The sequence below is a fragment of the Oncorhynchus tshawytscha genome, linkage group LG25 (genome assembly GCF_018296145.1).
Source record: "Oncorhynchus tshawytscha isolate Ot180627B linkage group LG25, Otsh_v2.0, whole genome shotgun sequence".
Classification (NCBI taxonomy): Eukaryota; Metazoa; Chordata; class Actinopteri; order Salmoniformes; family Salmonidae; genus Oncorhynchus; species Oncorhynchus tshawytscha.
Genome location: NC_056453.1, coordinates 13,911,996 through 13,936,736, shown reverse-complemented (window position 1 = coordinate 13,936,736; position 24,741 = coordinate 13,911,996). Strand labels below are relative to the sequence as shown.

At 41.7% G+C, this 24,741-nt stretch overlaps 2 protein-coding genes across 6 annotated transcripts; one reads left to right on the top strand and one right to left on the bottom strand.

The window, feature by feature from the left end:
• Positions 1 to 1,217: 1,217 nt before the first annotated feature.
• Positions 1,218 to 22,137, bottom strand: kif20bb (kinesin family member 20Bb). Of its 4 annotated transcripts, none has more exons than XM_042305958.1 (27): positions 22,027 to 22,137; positions 21,687 to 21,801; positions 21,419 to 21,508; positions 20,996 to 21,133; positions 20,749 to 20,887; positions 20,362 to 20,546; positions 20,204 to 20,258; positions 19,865 to 20,074; positions 19,592 to 19,775; positions 19,359 to 19,505; positions 19,087 to 19,249; positions 18,713 to 18,988; positions 15,885 to 16,024; positions 15,663 to 15,792; positions 13,875 to 14,079; positions 12,104 to 12,165; positions 11,889 to 12,008; positions 11,605 to 11,755; positions 10,344 to 11,501; positions 10,113 to 10,237; positions 9,801 to 9,968; positions 9,244 to 9,390; positions 8,375 to 8,557; positions 4,687 to 4,740; positions 4,466 to 4,601; positions 4,204 to 4,337; positions 1,218 to 1,519 (listed from the first exon to the last, which is right to left on the bottom strand). In XM_042305958.1, the coding sequence occupies exons 1-27, from the start codon at positions 22,080 to 22,082 to the stop codon at positions 1,436 to 1,438; spliced, it is 4,755 nt and encodes a 1,584-aa protein (XP_042161892.1). In that variant the 5' UTR covers positions 22,083 to 22,137; the 3' UTR covers positions 1,218 to 1,435. The 4 variants fall into 4 exon arrangements, with proteins under 4 accessions (XP_042161892.1, XP_024243486.2, XP_042161893.1 ...); XM_024387718.2 differs by having other exon boundaries at positions 22,014 to 22,121; XM_042305959.1 differs by having other exon boundaries at positions 22,010 to 22,120.
• On the top strand, positions 14,758 to 24,725 carry LOC112224268 (ribonuclease P protein subunit p30). 2 transcript variants are annotated; one of them, XM_024387724.2, is made up of 11 exons: positions 14,758 to 15,097; positions 22,601 to 22,656; positions 22,744 to 22,800; positions 22,924 to 22,989; positions 23,086 to 23,154; positions 23,266 to 23,355; positions 23,494 to 23,610; positions 23,706 to 23,735; positions 23,833 to 23,870; positions 23,991 to 24,070; positions 24,442 to 24,725. In XM_024387724.2, the coding sequence occupies exons 1-11, from the start codon at positions 14,989 to 14,991 to the stop codon at positions 24,558 to 24,560; spliced, it is 831 nt and encodes a 276-aa protein (XP_024243492.1). In that variant the 5' UTR covers positions 14,758 to 14,988; the 3' UTR covers positions 24,561 to 24,725. The 2 variants fall into 2 exon arrangements, with proteins under 2 accessions (XP_024243492.1, XP_024243493.1); XM_024387725.2 differs by lacking the exon at positions 14,758 to 15,097 and adding an exon at positions 22,162 to 22,317.
• The last annotated feature ends 16 nt before the right edge of the window (positions 24,726 to 24,741 follow it).

Sequence of the window (24,741 nt, the reverse complement as noted above, 5' to 3'; positions counted from 1 at the left end):
CAGTATAAAAGACACCTGTCCACAACCTCAAACAATCACACTCCACTATGGAGTTTGGAGACTAAAGAGCTGTCAAAGGACACCAGAAACAAAATTTTGGACCTGCACCAGGCTGGGAAGACTGAATCTGCAATAGGTAAGCAGCTTGGTTTGAGGAAATCAACTGTGGGAGCAATTATTAGGAAATGGAAGACATACAAGACCACTGATAATCTCCCTCAATCTGGGGCTCCACGCAAGATCTCACCCCATGGGGTCAAAATGATCACAAGAACGGTGAGCAAAAATCCCAGAAGCACCGGGGGGGGGCCTAGTGAATGACCTGTAGAGAGTTGGGACCAAAGTAACAAAGCCTACCATCAATAACACACTACGCCGCCAGGGACTCAAATCCTGCAGTGCCAGACTTGACCCCTGCTTAAGCCAGTACATGTCCAGGCCCGTCTGAAGTTTGCTAGAGAGCATTTGGATGATCCAGAAGAAGATTGGGAGAATGTCATAAGGTCAGATGAAACCAAAATATAACTTTTTGATAAAAACTCAACTTGTCGTGTTTGGAGGACAAAGAATGCTGAGTTGCATCCAAAGGACACCCTACCTACTGTGAAGCATGGGGGTGGAAACATCATGCTTTGGGGCTGTTTTTCTGCAAAGGGACCAGGACGACTGATCCGTGTAAAGGAAAGAATGAATGGGGTTATGTATTGTGAGATTTTGAGTGAAAACCTCCTTCCATCAGCAAGGGCATTGAAGATGAAACATGGCTGGGTCTTTCAGCATGACAATGATCCCAAACACACCGCCCGGGCAACAAAGGAGTGGCTTCGTAAGAAGCATTTCAAGGTCCTGGAGTGGCCTAGCCAGTCTCCAGATCTCAACCCCATAGAACATCTTTGGAGGGAGTTGAAAGTCTGTGTTGCCCAGCAACAGCCCCAAAACATCACTGCTCTAGAGGAGATCTGCATGGAGGAATGGGCCAAAATACCAGCAACAGTGTGTGAAAACCTTGTGAAGACTTACAGAAAACATTTGACCTCTGTCATTGCCAACAAAGGGTATATAACATAGTATTGAGAGAAACTTTTGTTATTGACCAAATACTTATTTTCCACCATAATTTGCAAATAAATTCATTAAAAAAATCCTACAATGTGATTTTCTGGATTTTTTTGTCTGTCATAGTTGAAGTGTACCTATGATGAAAATTATAGGCCTCTCATCTTTTTAAGTGGGAGAACTTGCACAATTGGTGGCTGACTAAATACTTTTGCCCAACTGTATACTATTTTCAATTTTAAAACATAAGAGTTTAAAACATAATGTAAAAGAATGAGAAACAAAATATGAAAATATTCACATATGTACATGGCTAGTTTTCTAACAATAGTTTTTAAATCAAGTAAGCAATATCAACTCCTGGCCACTGTTGACAAAGTCATTTCCTTGCTGTTCTTGATCTAAGCTGCCTCCTGATAATTAGATGGTCGCTTTCTTTCTCATCTTGATCAAGACCAATGATCTGCAACATAAGAACAAAACAATATTAGCTTGCACCAGTCGTTTGTTAATGCCACCTAAATAGACTCTTCAAAAAGAACCAGTTTTTACACAGAAACCATCAAAGTCCCACCACCTGATGAGACATCGGACCATCCTTCCAAATCTTGTTAATGCATGTATGGAAAACTTCAGTATTGGATTTTTTTTTTGTTTCATTGGAAACGCTCACTGGCTGTTAACGCTCATATTTGATTAGCGCTAATTAGAAATTACATTTCTCCCCAGGCGAGGAATTCCCTTGTTTTCCTGTGCCCATTACCCTACCATGTCGGACAAAGTTTAAGTAGCATAGAGTTATTTTGTGTGAAACCTGCAGTAACTACAAAGTAAAAAGCAAGGCAAACACTTTGGCTTTGGTCCACCGTGTTCTGAATGCAGTTACCAGCGCTGCCACACAAAGGCAAAGAACAGTAACAACACAAACAGTGAAACTATGAAAAATGGCTTTACAGTTCATTTGCTGTCCAGACAAATACAGTTGAAGTCAGAAGTTTACATACACTTCGGTTGGAATCATTAAAAACACGTTTTTCAACCACTCCACAAATATCTTGTTAAACTATAGTTTTGGCAAGTCGGTTAGGACATCTACTTTGTGCACGACACAAGTAATTTACCCAACAATTGTTTACAGACATTACTTCACAGTATCACAATTCCAGTGGTTCAGAGGCTTACATACACTAAGTTGACTGTGCCTTTAAACAGCTTGGAAAATTCCAGAAAATAATGTCACATTTTAGAAGCTTCTGACAGGCTAATTGACATCATTTGAGTCAATTGGAGGTGTACCTGTGGATGCATTTCAAGGCCTACCTTCAAACTCAGTGCCTTTTTGCTTGACATCATGGGAAGGAAAAAAATCAAAAGAAATCAGCCAAGAACTCAGAAAAAAAACAGTAGATCTCCATGTCTGATTCAGCCTTGGGATTTCCAAATGCCTGAAGGTACCATGTTCATCTGTACAAACAATAGTACGCAAGTATAAACACCATGGGACCACGCAGCCGTCATACCGCTCAGGAAGGAGACGCGTTGTCTCCTAGAGATGAACATACTGTGGTACAAAGAGTGCAAATCAATCCCAGAACAACAGCAAAGGACCTTGAAGATGCTGGAGGAAACAGGTACAAAAGTATCTATATCCACAGTAAAATGAATCCTATATTGACATAACCTGAAAGGCTGCTCAGCAAGGAAGAAGCCACTGCTCCAAAACCGCCATGAAAAAGCCAGACTGCACATGGGGACAAAGATCGTACTTTTTGGAGAAATGTTCTCTGGTCCGATGAAACAAAAATAGAACTGGTTGGCCATAATGACCATCATTATGTTTGGAGGAAAAAGGGGACGCTTGCAAGCCGAAGAACACCATCCCAACTGTGAGGAACGGGGGTGGCAGCATCATGTTGTGGGGGTGCTTTACTGCAGGAGGGACTGGTGCACTTCACAAAATAGATGGCATCATGAGGCTGGAAAATGATGTGGATATATTGAAGCAACATCTCGACATCAGGCAGGAAGTTAAAGCTTGGTCGCAAATGGGTCTTCCAAATGGACAATGACCCCAAGCATGCTTCCAAAGTTGTGACAAAATGGCTTTAGGGCAACAAAGTCAAGGTATTGGAGTGGCCATCACAAAGCCCTGACCTCAATCTATAGAAAATGTGTAGGCAGAACTGAAAAAGCGTGTGCGAGCAAGGAGGCCTACAGACCTAACTCAGTTACACCAGCTCTGTCAGGAGAAATGGGCCAAAATTCACCCAACTTCTTGTGGGAAGCTTATGGAAGGCTACCCGAAACGTTTGACCCAAGTTAAACAATTTAAAAGGCAAGGCTACCAAATACTAATTGAGTGCATGTAAACTTCTGACCCACTGGGAATATGATGAAAGAAATAAAAGCTGAATTAAATAACTATTATTCTGATATTTCACATTATTAAAATAAAAGTGGTGATCCTAACTGATCTAAAACAGGGAATTTTTACAGGGATTAAATGTCAGGAAATGTGAAAGACTGAGTTTAAATATTTGGGTATGGTGTATGTAAACTTCCGACTTTTGCATATCAACCACGACCACTAAGTCAAATAAATACCATACAAGTCAAAACAGAAAAACAACAATTAAATCAGATGAACACATTTAGATTGTAGATACTGCAGTCAAATATATATATATTTTTAAGTATAAACTTTCTGCGTGATGAAATAGTCCTTACCTTATGGCGAAAAATGCTTGAGGGTTACTACAATACAACATTCAAAACATGAAGACATAACTACATTAAACCATTAAATGCAGTTGGAACTCAAATAGTTTCCATCTAACAGAAACATTTACACAAAAGTTGGACAAACACATTTAGCAGTCTGCATTTTAGGGTTCATACATTAAATCAGTGGTCATGGTTGATATGCATAAAATATTAATTCATAATAAAGATACATCACTTATCCAACAACAACATAATAGCTGGCTAACAAAACAAAACATTGAAACTGAGAAATGGTTTTACTGTTGGCACAGTTACTGCTTTTGCCATTGTAGGGCAGCAAACACTACCCCTTTTATTTGGCTTCCCGAGAGAACATAAGAAGCCTGGGCTTCTGAGGCCAAGATCCACCCAGTTGCCACTCACCGGAAGAGATGGGATGTCCAGAGGAGAGGAGATCTCGGTCTTGTACAGCTTCCTCTTGGTCCTTTTCGGTTTCACTGATGTGGCTCTCTCTCGCTTGGTAGATTTTCCATTTACAATCCCCATAATTGACTTAGCTATGAATAGAGACAGACATGTAGTGTGTGTGTATATATATATATATATATATATATATATGACTGAATGTCTGATGTGTGTACAGAACATTGACATCAGTAAAGGACAGCAGCCAAGTCTTGCTAACCTTTGCCCCCAAGCAGAGTTGGGGAACTCTGGATGAAGTCTCCAATCTTCTGGACGGTTCCATCCTTTTTGGCTTTCAGACTTGCTGGTGTCCATTGCTTGTTCTGGTCTGTTTTTACACCGAGCACTGTCGGCGACTGTTGACATGACATATATATATACACAGGATAAGCTTTACTAGTTACAGTCAAATAGGATTATAAGTCTAGATTCTCTTCTCACCTGCATGTTCACCCTCAACTTGATATTCTTTTTGTTCTCACTTTCCACAGGGCCCTAAGGGACAGAGAGAACATTTCAGGATTAGTGACACACACGGTGTTGTATCAAATCAATTTTTACTGGTCACATACACATATTTAGCAGATGTTATTACAGGTGTAGCGAAATGCTTGTGTTCCTAGCGCCAACAATGCAGTAGTATCTAAACACGATTCACAATAATACACAAATCTAAAAGGAAAAAGAATGGAATTAAGAAATTGATGATCTTTTTGGCCTTCCTGTGACAACGAGTGATGTAGGTGTCTTGGAGGGCAGGTAGATTGCCTCTGGTGATGCGTTGGGCAGACCACACCACCACCGGGAGAGCCCTGCGGTTGCGGACGATGTTGCTGTACCAGTCGGTGATACAGCCCGACAGGATGCTCTCAATTATGAATCTGTAAACATTTGAGGGTTTTAGGGGACAAGGTCAAATTTCTTCAGCCTGCTGAGGTTGAAGAGGTGCAGTTGCACCTTCTTCACCACACTGTCTGTGGTTGGACCATTTCAGATCGTCAGTGTTGTGTACGCAAGGGGAACTTGAAGCTTTCCACCTTCTCCACCGCAGTTCCGTCTGTGTGGATAGGGGCGTGCTCCCTCTGCGGTTTCCTGAAGTCCACGAGCAGCTCCATTGTTTTGTTGATATTGAGTGGGAGGTTATTTTCCTGGCACCATTCTCCCAGGGCCCTCACCTCCTCCCTGTAGGCCGTGTCGTCATTGTTGGTAATCAGGCTTACTACTGTTGTGTCGTCTGCAAACTTGATGATTGAGTTAGAAGTGTGCGTGGCCAGTCATGGGTGAACAGGGAGTATAGGAGGGTGCTGAGCACATACCCCTGTGTTGAGGATCAGCAAAGTGGAGGTGTTGTTTCCTACCTTCACCACCTAGGGGCGGCTCGTCAGGAAGTCCAGGACCCAGTTGCACAGGGCGGGGTTCAGACCCAGGGCCCCAAGCTTAATGATGGTCCAATGCTTTACCAGAGCGAATACTACAGGCAATGTGATGGTAGAACTTCAGAAGTGTTTTCCTCAATTTGCTTTGTTAAAATCCCCATCTACAATAAATGCGGCCTTAAGCTATATGGTTTCCAGTTTGCATAAAGTCCAGTGTAGTTCTTTGAGGACCGACGTGGTATCGACTTGAGGGGGAATATAACCGAAGAGACTCCTCTTGGGAGGTAATACGGTCGGCATTTGATTGTGAGGTATTCTAGGTTTGGTTGAACCAAAGGACCTGAGTTTCTGTATGTTATCACAAACACACCAGGAGTAGGTAATCATGAAACATACACCACAGCCTCTTCTTCCCAGAGTTCTTTGTTCCTGTCGGCACGATGTACTGAGGACCTAGATGGCTGAATGGCTGGGGATAGTATATCCCGAAAGAGCCATGATTCTGTTAAACAGTATGTCTCTTTGGAAGGAGATCCTCGCCCTGAGCTAGTCTACTTTATTATCCAGAGACTGAACATTAGCGAGTAATATATACTCAGAAGTGGTGGATGGTGTGTACGCCTCCTGAGTCGGACCAGAAGTCCACTCCGAATACCTCTTCTCCGCCAGTGGTTTTTTGGAGCAGCCTCTGGAATAAGTTAAATTGCCCTTGGGGGTACAAACAAAGGATCCAATTCGTGAAAGTTGTATTTCTTAATGCTGGTGTGTTACCGCTGCTCTGATATCCAAAACGTTATTTCCGGCTGTATGTAATAACACAAAAAAAGTTTCTGGGCTAATAATGTAAGAAATAACACGCAAAAAAATACTGCAAAATTGCTAAGGAGCTAGAAGCAGGGCTGCCACTACAATAAAGGGGTCAATTCTTCAGCATATAAATTCAAAATGGTGCCATCCTTCTTCTGCTATATGTATAGCATAATTGGGATCTAATTTCAAAGGGATCTGGTTAAATCTGTTACCACTTTTCCCAAAGTATCTAATAAAAGGAGGAAAAGCAACCAGGACCTTAATACTGTCCAATCTGACTGAAGGGATTGTGCTTGTTGTTCCAGGTTCCCACAACTGTTTATAAGCCTCATCTGTTGACGTTGCTCTTGTTCCTTTGGCATAGGTCTGTTAGTGAAAGCCATACGGGAGGGTTGATTTAGCAGGATAATACAATAAGAATGTTTGGAAAGGTCCTCTGGACTGAACGTTAACGCAAAGCCACTATCTATACAATTCAGCTTCTGTAGGGTTGTTATTATTGTTCACTGACCTTAATCCTACTGAACAAAGAGAAGGGTTGCTTTGAGGTAGTTTGTCAGTGCAGCGAGAGAGGACAGACACTGTTGTGTTTATAGTTGTCTATATGCGGCTTGGTCTCTGGAAGGGCTGGGTAATACCCAGTCTGTTTGTTAAGATGTTCTCGTTCTCATCCCCTCCACCTCAAACTCAAATCTCTCACGCATGCACAAACACAAACTAAATCAAATGCAAGGCAACCCAGTGACAGAACTGGCTCTCCATGTCTACATTTTGGAGGAAGTGTAATGAGATTGAATGGATATGTAGTTATATTTCACGGTAAAGTCCACACCTGTTGTATTCGCCACATGTGACAAATAAATTTGATATGCCATGTTAGCCTAGTGGTTAGAGCGTTGGACCAGTAACCAAAGAGTCGCTGGTTCAAATACCCAAACTGACAAGGTGAATAATCTGTTGATGTGCCCTTGAGCAAGACACTTATCCCTAATTTGCTCCAGGGGCGCCATATTACTATGGCTGACCCAGTAAAACACCACATTTCACTGCACCTATTAGTGTTGTACGGTATACCAAAACTTCTGTACCTTTTCTTAATAGAACCTGAAAAACGGTTCTGTACTAGAATTTGTTCCTACCGGCAGTTCTGTCAAAAGTATTTCACGTTGTCTACTGATTGAGAGAGGACCAAGTCTCTCAATCAGCACAGCCGATGTCCCCTTATAGTGCAAGAGCACCGTGCCTGCTCCACTTACTCATTGCCAGCTCTAGCCGGTCCCGAGGAACCACTGCACTCACTGAGTCTTGGCTGCATCACCGCTCATGCAGCAGAGGAGTTAACATACTTGAATAAGGCAACAAGGCATGTAGAAATGTTGAAAAGATGAATTACTGTTCACAAAACAATGTCCATTACAGGCTAGAACACTTCACATTGAAAGAAAATACCGGTAGCTTCCAGCGTTGTAGGCTAACTTTCCTTGCTAGCTTACAGCTGAAGGTAACATTTCACTACCCTAGTACATTGTTTGTGATATGCAAACCATAATGCAAAATATTGCTCATTTCAAAGCTGATTGTCACCAAAAACGTTATTAATTCAAATAATCGACCCCGCGCCTGCCTCACGTCTCTCCCAGTCAAGACTATCTTTGCTCAAGCCTCAAACTAAGTGTTTGTGTGAGAGAATGAAGGAATGGTCTTACAGAGCACACACTTAAAAAAAAGAAGATTGTTTCTTCTATGCAAATGTTGATCAGTACAATAGAATAAGGCCCAAATGGAAGGTTGCTGCATGAAATCAACCAAAACAAGCTCAATAACTCAATGCATGCATGTGACAATAACACATTTTTAAAATGTTATGGTTTTCAGTCAAATGTCTTCTGGACCTTCTTTTCTAGACATATCTGTTATCCTATCACACACACTTTGAAATGTACCTTCTCCATCTCGTTGCTATTCCTCTTCCTGGCTGAGCGGGTGATTTTGATGTTCACAGACTTGTTCTCTCCCTGCCTCCGGACGTTCAGCTTGTTGGGGTGCAGAGGGGTGAGCTGGCTCTCCAGCTTGGGGAAGCAAAGCTCTCGCCTGTCATCTGTGGACACCTGCGGAGAGTCCAGTACCTGCCCAAACAGACCAACATCACACACCCCTATTTATTATCCAATTCATCAAATATGAATGTTTCTTTACACCCTTACCGGGATGAGTCCATCCCTGATTTTGTGGCTGAAATTGCAAAAGAAATGACAAGAAAATAGTCAAACATGAGAAGCAGCTATACTGAACAAAACTATAAAACGCAACATGTAAAGTGTTGGTCCCATGTTTCATGAGCGGAAATAAAATACCTCTGAAATTTTCCATACACTTATTTCTTTCAAAGATCCCTATTAGTAAGCATTTCTCCTTTGCCAAGATAATTCAAGTTGAGGGAGCGTGCAATTGGCATGCTGACTGCAGGAATGTCTCAGGAATGAGCTATTGCCAGAGAATGTAATGTTCATTTCTCTACCATCAGCCACTTCGACTCCAATGTCGTTTTAGAGAATAAGTAAGTCCAACCAGCCTCAACCGCAGACCACGTGTAAAAACGCCAGCCCAAGACCTCCTGGCTCCCCAGAGGGTGGCCCTCCCAGGCCCACGCCCCTGCCCAGTCATGTGAAATCCATAGATTAGGGCCTAATGAATTTATTTCCATTGAATGATTTCCTTATATGAACTGTAACTCAGTCAAATCGTTTAAAATTGTTGCATTGATGCTTTTATATTTTTGTTCAGTATAAATGATTCTCTGATGTATACTGACATCTTGTGTTTGGAAATTGAAGTGGTCATGGAGCTCCCTGAGCTTGTGCTCTTTCTCTGCGTTTCTCTCCTGCATCTCTAATTTGATGGCCTCAACTATAGAGACACTCTCCTCTTCTTTTTCTGAAGGTTGTTTAGACAATTTCACCTGGAAAACAGACATTAGCTTAAAAGGCAGACAATACTTATGTAGAGAAATACTGTCAATTGCTGTGTGAAGTGCACCCACTTTCCCTGCAACTACATAAATATAATTTAGAGGGAAAGAAGTGATAAGACACAGGCTGGTAACTTCAATGATGTATAGATCAACGTTAATGCTATTAGAATTGATGTGATCCTCAGAGATTAGAAAGGTAAAAAAAGTTAGCAATGTCCCACTAAATTATGCAGAAACTAGGGATTAGGTCACAGAAACCCATATTCTGAATGTCATTCAGCAACTTCCCGCTTCCTACACTCTGAAACTCCATTGAGTACTTCTTCTCACCCAGAGATGCCATAAAGGCCAACAGTTCTAATGTGATTATTAAATCAGAGTCAGGATGATCCCATTACCTTTTCAGTCTGCAGCGTGCTACGGCAGAGCTCCTTTCGACACTCCCTCATCAACTCTGGAGCCGGGCACCGACTCTCCTCCTGCTCTGGCTCGTCGGCTCCCTCCATCAGAATTGCCCTCTTTTCAAGGCACTTCTGGTTCTCCACCTCATGCTGCTCATTAACCAGCTAGGAGGACATCAAAAGGAATGATTACTTCCCTCACCACGTGTGCATACAGGGTCCTGCTTCAAACAGAAACGTAAATTGCTAGAGTTTCAGAGAGACTTTGAGAATGAGTGTGAGCATCTGTGATCAAACGGCAGCTCTTACCTTCAAGCGCTCTTCAGTCCGCTGACGTTCCTGCTTCACGTTCTCGCCAGGACAGTTGATCACATGAGAAAACTTGGCACTGTTCACGTTTTTTGGAAGGCAGCTGTCCTTCAAACTCATCAGCTCTGAAATGCAAAATGTAGACATTGGTGCACATTCCCCCCAAAAATTCTAAATGAAGACATGGTTAAATCAGTGGGTATTTTCTTTTTAAATCATGTGACCACTCACCTCGACTTAAAGCCTCAATCTCTTTCATTTTAGCCTCCAGAATCTGCTCTTGTTCTGTTTGTGTCCTCTCCTGCTCTGTCAGTGCAAGACGCATGTCTTCAATCACCTTCTCCTTGGACTTATTTATATGACTTTCTTCCACCAGGGACAGTTTCTGCTGAGCCACCTCTAGTCTCGCTTGCAGAGCTCCACACTGGGCCTCCCTCTCAGCCAGCTGCTTCTCCAACTCCACAACCCTCTCAGAGCTGCCTTCAGAGGCCTGCACCTGAACCTCCAGGTCCACGATTCGCTCCTTCAGGTGGCCTGCCATTTGTTCGAGGTCAGAGTAACTCTTCGTAATTTCATTGTAAGCCCCCTTCTCTAATTCGTAGTCCTGCAGGTTGAATTGTGCCTCTGACCGCAGTGTCTCTAGCTCATGTCTCAGCTGGCTGCAGAGTTCTTCCTGTCCAGAGAGCTGCTCTCTGACCTGGTTGAGCTCCTGCTCCAGGTCAGCTATCCACTGGCTCTTCTGGAGCAACTGTTCCACCACACTCTCACACTCCCTTTTCATGGCATCTATGGTGTCATGGAACTTTGAGTCGTTCCTCTGCACAGAAGAGACCTTCAGTTCCTCCGCTTCCTTCTGGAGTCGTTCAGTTTCCAAAGTCAAGGATTCAACGGTTTTGGATTTTTCGTTAGATTTGTCTTCGAGCTCCTTCAAGAGTGCTCTGGCTGCCTCTAGCTCCTCTAAAAGATTGGCGGACCTCTCAGTCTGTTCGATAAGTTCTGTTTGGAGAGTTTTCACTGAAGACTCCGCTTTCTGTGATGTCTGCTGGAGCTGGAAGATGCCGTTGACCAGTGCTTTGTTGTCTTTAGAGAGCCTGGCTGTCTCTTTCCTCTCTTTCTCCAGCAAAACCATCACAGCTTCACAGTCATCCGTCTGCTCCTCCAAATTGTTGGTGAGCTTCTGTAAGTTCTGTTCGAACGAAACCTTCTCGCGTTTGAGCTCATCGGAGTCTTCGTTCATTCTTTTTATCTCTCCTTTGACTGTCTCCAACTTCTGAACCATCACCTCATGTTCTTCTTTTAACTGTGAAATGGTCATGTCTTTTTGATGACATTCCGCCTGGAGTTTCTCCAACTCGCCTGCTAGAATAACACGCTCATCCTCAAGACGCCCTGGAGAGAGAGGGGCTGGTCAGACACATACAGAACTCTAAAAGTAAATAAAGGACCATTAGCCCCGATACAAGATGTTACTCCTTTCATCTTTTATGACTACCTTTCTTCAGGGCAGGCTGATCATCAAGGTTTTCCAGGACATCAGCATGGCGGTTCCTGCCCTCCTCAGCACTGGGACTTTCCCGACTCATACACTTACAATTCTGTTTCAAGCTCAGAATCTCATCCTTGATGGAGTCAACCAAGGCCGCCTGTTGACAAAAATAGTGAAATGGAATGCATATTATCATATAGAGGTTCTGTGATTGACATATTACAAAGCACCCCCATATGCACCATTAATACAAGTATGAAATCATTAGTTCAAGTAAGTAATTTACTTACATCCCTAGTTGCAGCCTCACTATTCTGGTCTATTGCTTCCTGCAGCTTGGTAATCATGTCATCTTTCTCATGGCAGATTTCCATTAAGGCCTCAAACGTCCGGGTCTGAGATTCCAAATTCTGCATAAAACCAAAATGTGGAGAACAATTAACTCTAACCCAACCTTTCAGTATTCACATGGATCAAAACACATCTCAATATCAGCCAGGCTTACCTCCTTCGCATCCTCTAGCTGCCCGCACAATTGTTTCAATTCCATGCTCATTTCGTCCATTTCTGTAAACAGAGAGAAAACACACTTAAAGGGATACTTGGGAATTTTGGCAATACGGCCCTTTATCTACAGTGCATCCACATTGTGACATTACAACCTTATTCTAAAATGTATTAACACGTTTTCCCCCCCTTATCTAAATCATATTTACATAAGTATTCAGACCATTTACTCAGTACTTTGTTGGAAGCACCTTTGGCTGCGACTACAGCCTCGAGTCTTCTTGGGTATGACGCTACAAGCGTGGCACATCTGTATTTGGGGAGTCTCTCTCATTCCTCTCAACTGCCAGGTTGGATGGGGAGAGTCGCTGCACAGTTATTTTCAGGTCTCTCCAGAGCTGTTTGATCGGGTTAAAGTCCGGAATCTGGCTGGGCCACTCAAGAACATTCAGAGACTAGTCCCAAAGCTACTCCTGCGTTGTCTTGGCTGTGTGCTTAGGGTCGTTGTCCTGTTAGAAGGCGAACGTTCACCCCAGTCGGAGGTCCTGAGCGCTCTGGAGCAGGTTTTTATCAAGATCTCTGTATTTTTCTCTGTTATTTGCCTCTTTGCCTCGATCTTGACTTGTCTCCCAGTCCCTGAAAAACATACCCACAGCATGATGCTGCAACCACCATGCTTCACCACATGGATGTACCTGGTTTCCTCCAGATGTGACCCTTTACATTCAGGCCAAAGAGTTCAATCTTTGTTTCATCAGACTAGAGTCTTAAGGTTCCTTTTTGGCAAACTCCAATTGGGCTGTCATGTGCGTTTTACTGAGGAGTGGCTTCCGTCTGGCCACGCTACCGTAAAGGCCTGATTGGTAGAGTGCTGCAGAGATGTTGTTCATCTGGAAGGTTCTCCCATCTCCACAGAGGAACTCCAGAGCTCTGTCAGAGTGACCATCGGGTTCTTGGTCACCTCCCTGAACAAGGCCCTTCTCCCTCGATAGCTCAGCTTGGCCGGGCAGCCAACTCTAGGAAGAGTCTTGGTGGTTCCAAACTACTTCCATTGAAGAATGATGGAGGCCACTGTTCTTGGGGACCTTCAATACTGCAAAAAAATGTTGGTACCCTTCCCCAGATCTGTGCCTTGACACAATCCTGTCTCAGAGATCTACGGACAATTACTTCGACCTCATGGCTTGGTTTGTGCTCTGACAACTGTGGCACCTTCTATAGCCAGGTGTGTGCCTTTCCAAATCATGCCCAAACAATTTAATTTACCACAGGTGGACTCCAGTCAAGTTGAAGAAATATCTTAGGGATGATCAATGGAAACCGGATGCATCTGACCTCAATTTCAAGTCTCATAGCAAAGGGTCTAAATACTAATGTAAATAAGGTATCCATTTTAATAAATTTGCAAACATTTCTAAAAACCTGATTTCAGTTTGCCATTATGGGGTATTTTGTGGGTCTGAATACTTTCCGAAGGCACTCTACTTCCCCAGAGTCAGATCTCTGTCCAGTATGAAGGAAGGATGCTAGAAGATACCCATGGACTTCCAGTCATTGCACTAACACCAGTTAGCATCGGCATGCAAAACTACCTCCAACTTCCTTCATGCTGGACACCATTTTTATGTCTATGAGTTCATCTGACTCTGGGGAAGTAGATAAAGGGCATCATTGCCAAAATCCCAAAGCATCCCTTTAAGCTAAATCCTGAATATTTATCAGACATAAAAATAAAAAAATCACAGTTGAGACATACTATACACACACACCATTTGTTTTGAGGTGGAGTTGCTGCTGGGTCTTGAGGAGCTCCTCTGATAAGTCATCCACTTGCTTCCTCGGGCTGGCTACAGTGCCAGGAGACTCAGGCAGGTCCACCAAACAGGTCTGTGCAGCCTCCGCATCCCTCCTGATTCTAGCCAGGTCGTCTCGCATTGCGTCAATGATCCCCTCCAAGAGCTCTACCTTATCCTCCTGCGAGGGACAACAAAGACATCCAAACTCAACTCATTAAACAAGGACAGATAAGGATGTTAGTGGTGAAGTTGTATTTTCTGCATGATCTGATATTATAACCTGTGTCACGACACTAGCCATTTCAGAGAATTGGCTAGCAGAGATGTGAACACCCCCCTCCCTCCCCCCTGTTAGAGGGGCAGTTATGACTTTACAATCACTTCGTACATTTCTTGCAGAGAATCTGGTCTCCCTGACCATGCCGTAAAAGGAGAGAGAGGGTCACAGTAGAACAAATTCTACTACATCCCAGAATTTGACAATTTACCAATATTCCTATTTTGAAGAACGTGTAAACGGTCAGTGGAGAAGCCAGCATTGACCCGGTCCAGTTTGTTTCATGTTTGTGACCTCATGAAAGACAATTCAACATTAATCTAACTCTGTTTATACTGGTTCCTCAGTTATGAGGCTTGCATCTAATTATTTAATAAAATTAATGAGTAAACATTAAACTATTTGCAAAATTATGTAATGTTAAATCTTTAAAAATTTGAGAATTGGCTTCCCATGTAAAGTTAAATTAAGTCAGTAGCCACGCCCAAGTGAATAGACATTGGTTGGAAATGAACCAACCCCCTTTCTACTCTTGAATAAAAGCCTCCGTGACAAAAAGTCAACTCAGTTCCAAATACCGTGAGGACTTGTACTCATGTTTAAAAGGTCTTATTATAATTTCAACTCCACAGACCAGGAAACGAGAGAGCTTGCTCCACACGTTAAATGGTATGAGCTCTGAACTATTGATCACCTAAAGAGGTGAATACTAAACTATCATAAATCAGACTGCAGCTGAACATATGCGCAAATCTAGTACGAGAACACCGACGTAGAAGCGTCACCAGAGTGAGATAAACCTCAGATCACATGAACCTCTCACACGACAACCTGGAAGAATCTACAAAGGACAATGGCAACATCGACTGTGCAAACCAGAGCCTCACATCACCAGCTCAACAATCGACGCAAACTTCACGTAAATACAATGCATTGCTTTTCCGAATGAACAATCGTTAGTGGCATATGTATTTGTGAGAATAGCTTCCCAGGTCCGATAGAGACCCATGTTCCTTAGTCTTCCATCAAAAACCCCCATATCTTCTCTCTGAATCAATCGTGTTATAACCAAACTGTTTCTGTTTAGTCCACTAACTGTATAATTTTATTATGGATTGTATATTCTGTAATGTTTAATTAGTTAGTAAATAAATTGAGCCAATTTCTGAATGGATGATTTATAAGTAAAGGCTGGGTTTGTGCAGATAACCAAGAATTTTACAAGGTTCAGATGAGGCTGACGGAAGGTAATAATAATTCATTATTAGAAGACTAATTGATCAGATATTAAAATATTTGAAGTGTTTGTCAGAAAATTATGACTCTAAACCAACATTTTCCATGGTACATTGACTTCCTAGTTAATCAAATTAACATTAGTTTAATCACATAATAATAATTACAGAGAACGGATTTGATAAAATAAGTCTTCACATATAATGATAAGTCAGAGACATGACACTTGCGATGTGAATATGACTTACCTTTGTCATTTCCTCGTCACCAGTGACACTTGCACACTTGCTGACACTTTTGCTGACTAAATTCTTCAGGATCTCCAACCTCTTGTCCGCTCTGTCCTCGATGATCTCCCTCTCTTTGGAAAGACGCTCACTGCACGACAAAAACATTGTTCAGTCAATGCATCTACAGACAACGGCCAAGATTGACAGCTCGTTCAAAGAGAGGGAAATGCGACTACTTACTTGTAATCACTTTCCATTTTGGAGAATAGCTCCATGAACTCGATGGTGACCTCTTCACGAATATGAGACTCCAAAGCCAATTTCTCAGCTTCCTCCTTCAGAAGTTTCTCCCTCAGTTCCTCCACCAGAGCAAACTGGCCCTAAAATACACAATCAAATCCATCTTTTATATTTGTACTTAAGGGTCCCCATTAGCTGCTGCCAAGGCAGCAGCTAAACTTCCTGCGGTCAAGCAACATTAGGGCAGTTAAATACATTCACAAATTAAAATATCACATAACACCTTTCACAACATATAAGTGTGTTCCCTCAGGCCACTAAAGAACTACCACATCTCTACAATACAAAATCTCTGTCTCGTCACAGTCCCTGCCATTCCATAAAGGTTGATTTTAATATTGTATCTGATTCTACTGCTTGCATCAGTTACCTGATGTGGTATAGAGTTCCATGTAGCCATGGCTCTACGTAGTACTGTGTGCCTCCCATAGTCTGTTCTTGATTTGGGGATTATGAAGAGACCTCAGGTGGCATGTCTCGTGGGGTATGCATGGGTGTCAAAGCTGTGTGCTAGTCGTTTAAACAGACAACTCGGTGCATTCAACATGTCAACACTTCTTACAAGTAATGAAGTCAATCTCTCCTCCACTTTTAGCCATGAGAGATTTACATGCATATTAATGTTAGCTCTCAGTGTACATTTAAGTGCCAGCCACGCTGCTCCGATCTGAGCCAATTTGAATTTGAGGCCCCTCTTTGTGGCACCTGACCAGATGACTGAACAGTAGTCCAGGTGCAACAAAACTAGGGCATGTAGGACCTGTCTAGTTGATAGGGGTTTTAAAAAGGCAGAGGAGTGCTTTATGATGGACAGACTTCTGCCCGTCTTCGCTACTGTTGTATCAACATGTTTTGACCATGACAGTTTACAATCCAAGGTTACTCCGAGCAGTTTAGTCACGTTGCACATGATGACAAGATTTTGTTGAGGTTTAGTGAATGATTTGTCCCAAATACCATGCTTTTAGTTTTTGAAATATTTAGGACTAATTTATTCTTTGCCAGCCATTCTGAAACTGCAGCCCTTTGTTAAGGGTTGCAGTGATTTCACTCGCTGTAGTAGGTGACGTGTATAATATTGGGTCATACGCATACATAGACACACTGGCTTTACTCAAAGCAAGTGGAATGTCATAAGTAAAGATTGAAAAAAGTAAGGGGCCTAAACAGCTGCCCTGGGGAATTCCTGATTCTACCTGGATTATGTTGGAGAGACTTCCATTAAAGGAAAACCATCTGTGTTCGGTTAGACAGGCAACTCTTTATCCACAATATAACAGGGGGTGTAAAGCCAGAACACATACGTTTTTCCAGCAGCAGACTATGATCGATAATGTCAAAAGCCGCACTGAAGTCTAACGAAACAGCTCCCAAAAATCTTTGTCAATTTCACTCAGCCAGTCAGTCATTTATGTAAATGCAGTGCATGTTGAATGTCCTTCCCTATAAGCGTGCTGAAAGTCTAGTCAATTTGTTTACAGTAAAATAGGATTTTAAATATTTTTAACTAGGCAAGTCAGTTAAAAACAAATTCCTATTTACAATAACGGCCTACCCCGGGCAATTGGGTGTTGCCCTATGGGACTCACAATCACGGTCAGATGTGATACAGCCTGGATTCAAACCAGGGACTGTAGTGACGCCTCTTGCACCGAGATGCAGTGCCTTAGATGGCTGCGCCACTTTGACATCTGGTCAAACACAATTTTTTCCAAAAATGTACTAATGTAAAAGGCTGACTGGTCGACTATTTGAGCCAGTAAATGGGGCTTCACTATTCTTAGGTAGCATAATTACTTTTGCTTCCCTCCAGGTCTGAGGGCACACACTTTCTAGTAGGCATAGATTTAGTTCTACTTGGATGTGTAGGGTCAGTGTTTGTTGCTGGCATGTCATGTCTAAGTTTGCTAATCTTGCCAATAAAAAATATCAGTGGGTTGTGTGATGAATGAGCCATCTGATTCAATGAATGATGGAGCGGAGTTTGCCTTTTTACCCTATATTTAATTTAAGGTGCTCCAAAGCGGTTCCGTATTTCACTGAAAGAATAAACTTTTTGTTTTCGAAATTACAGTTTCCGGATTCGACCATATTAATGACCTAAGGCTCGTATTTCTGTGTGTTATTATATTATAATTAAGTCTATGATTTGATATAGCAGTCGGACTGAGTTGGTAGGCAGCAGCAGGCTCGTAAGCATTCATTTAAACAGCACTTTCCTGCAAATATTCTTGTTACATTGCACAACCTTCAATGTTATATCATAATTACGTAAAATTCTGGCAAATATACCGATTTCCGATTGTTATGAAAACTTGAAATCAGCCCTAATTAATCGGCCATTCCGATTAGTCGGTCGACCTCTAGTTATAACCATTTACTGCAACTACTATCAAAAGGTATCATCTAAGTGAGTTTCAGAGATAATCAGAAAATTAATGTCATTAGCAAGTTATTGATTTCATGAATCTTGTTTCTTAAGCTTCATAAATTAGGTTACTTACATTGTGTCTACCAACGCCCCTGGGATAATGTACATTTGCTGAAGCATTATGACAACTCAGCGACACAATGGTAGGGATTAATTGAGCTGGGCCATTGATAAATCACTCAACGGAGCCTTATAAAGCTGTGAAAGGATCCAGGAACCCAAATTATTCAGGTGGATCCCATCCTCCTTATAAAAAGGAGGATTTTTCAAAGTCATGAAAAAGAAGTCAGTGAAAAAGTACCAGCATATCAACATACTGAATATGAACATAACCTACATTGAAGTCCTCAAGCACCGTCTTGTCCTCTTCTCCCGCCTCCAGAATGGTCTCCTCTGCCATGCTCTCATCGCAACTTTCCTCTTCTTCATAATCATCTTCCTCTTCATCCCCATCTTCCTGCACATCTTCTAGAGTCGTTTCCCAAGCCACCATGGAGCTCTCCCTCCTACTCCACAGGTTCTTGCAGCCAGCATTGTTGATGATGAGGGACACATCCCTGGCAGATCTCTTTGGAGCAATGGCAGGGACTGGTTTGATGTTGAGGACCACCACCTGAGAAGTCATAAAGAAATTAAATAAATGAGCAATTTGGCCACCAATATTACGAACCACAAGCTTACTTTTCCTTATAAAAAGCTCCTCTGGCTGACCTTTTGGGCGATGGCAGAGAATTTGAGGACGTTGAGCGTCTCGTCGTACATGGAGGCACACTGGTTGATGTTGACAATCATGCAGGCTCTCCCTCTTCCACAGAAAAAGCCCTGGAGGTAGTGTGTGAGCTTGCTCTCTCTGAAGGGGACATGTTGTTGGAACCTGGAAAATATTTACATCGGATAAAAGGAGCATTATATTGGCTCATTAGAAACAAACATGCACTCAGTGTTTGTAAAAGACTAAACCTGTATACAGGTCAAATACTCACTTTGCTTGTTGGTTGAGTCTCAGAGCATTGATGCATTTGCCCAGAGTGAGCAATGAGGTGTTGATATTGCCAGCCTCTTTTAGCTGCACTCCTTTATTCTGAGTCTTTGCACATCTCTCAGATCCAGCCAGATCACACAACGACAACCTTAGACATAACACGCAACTATGAATTAAAACAAGACAATCGTGAGAAAAGCAGGAGAAAAAAAATTGAATAACTTGGTCACTTACTCGCTAATTGTGTGGACTCTGGGTATACCAACATCTTCAATCCGCAAGATACGAATGGAAAATATGCTATGGCTTCTGCTTGAGACATTGTTGAGCTTTGTGCAGGAGAAACTCTGGTTCTTCTTTCCTATCTTCAGGACTTTGTAAGCCTCCTCTGAATTATTTACTTGAACCCACTTTAAATCTACAAGAGAAACCATGTGTATGTTCTGTATGAACTGAAATCCCATAGCTTCTAGGCGAATTCATCACATATTCAATCACTGACATTACCTTTCACAAAGGTGTTTCCCTTGATGTCTTGGGACAGCCGAAGGACGGTTCTCCTATGTGAGCCATTAGGAATGGGCTCCAGTAGGTCGTAGATATTCTCATTGTAGATTTCACAAAAGGAAACCCACACAGAGTATTTAGTGTGAGAGTCCACATCCAGACAGAAACTGTCTCCTTCCCCCTGATCACTGATGTCGCTCAAGGAGGAACCTGTCAATCAACAGATCTTACATTACATCTTTAATTGTAACAATGAAAATTGTCACATAGTATCAAGAAACTCATAAAATACATAGCTACTGTACTTTGCATACTCTAGGCCTGCAACAAGTTTCTTACCCTCCAGTATTGTTGACCTGCAAGTGGAGCTCATCGTGCTTTTCAGAAAATCACTCTGAAGAAAAGTGGGAAAGAAAGTAGAATGAGACTAATTTACATTTCATTAAGAATGAAAAACAGGGGGGAATTGTGCGAGAGGTTTTACTGTTAAACCTCACCTCCTTTGACAGTCTCATGAGGTTTCGCTTATTAGTAGACTCTTCATCCTGCTGGTCCTTTGTGAGCCTAGTGAAGTCTCTGCATCGATGTGGTTTGATGTTGTTCTGTGCATAGACCCGGCCCTCGATGCTGTTGAAGATCACGTTCAAAGACCTTGGAAGAATTCCACCATCACTCTCAGGGCCTGAAAGTAAAAATAGACAAAGTGTTTAACATGAACCCGTAGCAGTCACTTTTTTTATTTATTTTTATTGTGGTGAGCATCTGTTATGAAACCGAGAGGCCAAAGGGCAAATTTGTCTGTATATAAAACGTAAGACAGCTTATGAAAAATGACTTAACCCAACAGTCAAATGCAAATTGAAACATGCTAAAAGAATTCTGACCAAGGAATGTGAATGTCTTCCCGGCGTTGGTGACTCCATATGTGAAGACAATAGAATTTCCTCCTTCTAGAACATCTCTGACCAGACGTTTCACTGTGCCATCAAACATTTGCCTCTGTGTAGTGTCAGGGCCATATACCTGGGGGGGGTAAACAGTTTAGGAAAAATGGCCACACTCCACACCCATTTTTTTGATAAGCCAATCTTTACAGATAGCTACTAATTAAACAGCTGGAAAAGGCCTTACCTGAGAAAACTGAAATCTTTGGGTGGTCTGAGTGACTGATTTGTCACCATCTGCGTGACTGGTTTGTCGTCTGGTTGATAAAGAGCTCCTAGGAGCCCTGAGTAAAACAGTGTCTGGTGGCTCCATGGACACACATTCCTGGATTTAAACAGAGGAAAAGGAGCACGTCAACAAATGCACTCTGATCAGCAAAGGACCACTGACTGACCATCCTGCCCCTTGCTACTGCAGGAAGTGTCTTGACACAGGTGCAATCCTATTGAGGATTTTCTAAGTCATATTCATCCAATCCAAGGGTACTTTTCATTGGTTATAATAACTGGAAATAATAAAGAATGTGACTTTACAGTATATCAAGGTCCTTTTGCGGCAGATCAATCATGATTCTCATCTCAGTGTACTGTATGTGTCATGGGACAATACCTGAGATTCACCACTTTCATTCTCTACTGTGGTAAAGGGACGTATCCTGAGGTAGACCCGCAGATGCTCTTTCTCAAATAATACACAATCCTGTAGGGAGAGATTAATATACAGAATTGCTTGGGGTATTGTGTTTTTTTTAGTTAAAGTAATTGCCCAATATATAGATAATATTAAAACATCTGATAACATAAGCCCCTAGTTAGCTAACGTTAGCTTGTCACATCAAGAAAAATCCCAGTACAGTACAAGATTCACAAAATCAAACCTGTGGCAGAGCAGATGCAATTGCAGAAAAATCAGCAAACAAGTCCTTTCTCAAATCCTCAACAACTATAGGCCCCACTCTCTCTGGTTTCTTGTCCAAACACGTATCCATCACTCTATAAAAAGAGACAATTCACATTGTTTATGATGAAGTCCTTTAACGTTACTCTTTAGCTAGCCTACAATAAATTAGCCGAGGCAAGGCTAGCCGTTGTGTTACGGTTGTGTCTTGCTGGAAAGAGAAGAGCAAACACGTTGACACAGACAGAGTTAAAAAAATGATGCATATATCTTTCGTAATCGGATTTTTAAAACATCGTTTACCTACTGTAATAACTCACGTTTGTGTGTTTTTATTCATCGACACATTGATGTATCTAGCTACAGTCCTCTCCATTCGTTTTTGAACAAGCTGACCGCGGTCTAATTTTTAAACTGGACCAATCAGAGAACTTGTAGTCCGCATACGGTTGTTGGCTACAACATGTCCCATAAGGCATTCTGTTAACGCACCATCCACATGCACGTTTAACATTTTACACACGGAAACATGGCTGTGTTCATGGACTTGAATATTACCTACACAACCGACAAGAAACGACTTCGGAGTGTTATTGAAACAGCAGCGCACCGTAACTATGTTTAATCTTGTTCACATTTGCTAAACTGTTTAGCTTAGCTTCCACTAACCTCGTAAAGAAGACCATGGTTCTCAACTTGGCTAACTGGCTAGCAGCTCACCGCAAATAGCTGTTTAAGCTTGTTTATATTTGCAAACTGTTTAGCTACTGTAGCCCAAACTTCACATTCGCTGAATCGTCTTTGCTAACTTCTAGCCTAGGCAGCCATATATGTAGCAGGACAATATATCTTGATTGATTTGCTTATCAAGTAGCTAATGTTTTCTTGTTTCAGTTGGATACTCTACAGTTGCCATCAATTATGTTGTTGATTTGCAACAAAAGAAACAGGTAAGCTCCTCAGTGTTCCCAGTTTATGACTCATGAAGTCAAGAGAACTATTCCTCACCCTTAACGTTTGTTTGCTTATGTTTACAGGAAATTGGCAAACCAAAGTGTGTCTTAGAGCTGTTTGATACATTTCCCATAGTGCAGGTAATGTGGCATAATAATAATGTTGATACATAATGTAATACTTTTTCATGATGTTACCTATATCCCGTTTCTCCATGCATTGGGAATTGAAATAATAGGTAATATCCCCTTCCTTTTGCACAGGGTAAATCCAGACCAATCAAGGTGTTAAACCGATTGACAGTTGTGGCCTCTGACCCATCACACTTTGTGAGTCTGATATACTGTAGAAGTTTGAGCATTTGCTGACAGTATTCATATTGCACAATTTTTCAAATAACTAACGTTACATCTATCCCTTTCCAGAGACCAAATGCAGAGTACAAAGCCTATGACTTAGTGGCTGTCTATCCTACAACAGAGAAGTTGTTTCATGTTAGTAATTTTGTTCAGGATCATTATCACTGTATATTACCATCCGCTACTGACAATGTATGTTGATAATAGGATGACCTGCTAATTTTGGCCTTCTACTTGTTTCAATAGGCAGCCTGCATGACATTTGATGTTGACATCATCTGTGTAGCAGTGATAGAAAAACAACCCTTCTTTTTCAAAAGATCTCCAATAAATGGGGTAATTATCTATACTTCTCAGTATTTGAATTAACAACATACTTTGTAGTGATTTGAAGACTTGCCTACGACCTGTTTCTTTTGGTTGGACTGAATGCTTTTTATGTAGTAAAAATGATATTACTTGTGCTTGTGTAAGGCAATTGAAAGAGGTGTGTTCTTTGAGATAAGTTACACACCTGCTATTCGAGACTCCACCATGAGAAGATACACCATCGCAAATGCCATCAGTCTCATGGAGACGTGCAAAGGGAAGGTATATCAACTCCTCATGGTTTATTGTTCACCTGTTAATCCACCTACCATTTTCAAACAGTTCATGTAACAGCAATGTTTATTTTTTTCAAACAGAATGTAATTGTGACCAGTGGGGCAGAAAAGGTAAGATAGAAATGAGATATTGTCTTACCCTCTTAGATACCAATCATGTTAATATCTTACTGCAATGAACATTGAACCAGTTTTTTCTCTCATTCAGCCCCTTGAGTTGAGAGGACCCTATGACATTGCCAACTTGTATCCTTTCATAAAACATTACCTACCTACTTGATGTAGACTACTAGAATATGGTACATACTATATGCAGGTGTGATGAGGTTAACCCGTGTTACTGCTATTATCCTGAATGGTGTCCAGAGGCCTTCTGTTTGGGCTGTCAGAAGGAGATGGCAAAGCTGCTATCTCAACCAACTGTCGAGCTGTCCACTTACATGGAGGTAAATAGGCCGCATTCTTTTACGCATTTGTCGATCAATTTAATACATTGTGTCATGCCATGTATCTTTTTTATTTAACTAGGCATGTCAGTTAAGAAAAATTCTTATTTACAATGACTGCCTACCTGGGGAACAGTGGGTTAACTGCCTTGTTCAGGGGCAGAACTACAGATTTTTAACTTATCAGCTCAGGGAGTCGATGGTTTAAAGGGCAAGTTAGTAGCCCATCCATGGAATGTGAATGTTGTGATTATAACACAATTGTAACACAATGTGTCATTTAACTACATTTATTACTTGGGTATCAGTCTCAAATCAATATTTGTGGGCGGCACAAGAGAACCAATTTATGTTCCATGTTGTCATTACAGAAACAAGAAAGACTGCCTTGGGTATCGTACACACTATGAAGAAAGACCAGCCGTTGACTGAGAGACAGGAGGAAGAGCATGCTCCAGCGTCTAAGAGGGCTAAGATTGAGACTGTGTAGATTGCTAATACTGTGTAAAGTGGTAGCTTGTTTTGATTTTGAAACTGTTTATTTATGGAAAGAGAATGTGTTTATGTAATTAGCCTTTTATGGATACATGCTCCATATTTGTAGACAATTGTTTCGTGACATTTTCTTTTATATTAAAGAGAATTTTGAAATTTATTGGATTCAAAGTCAA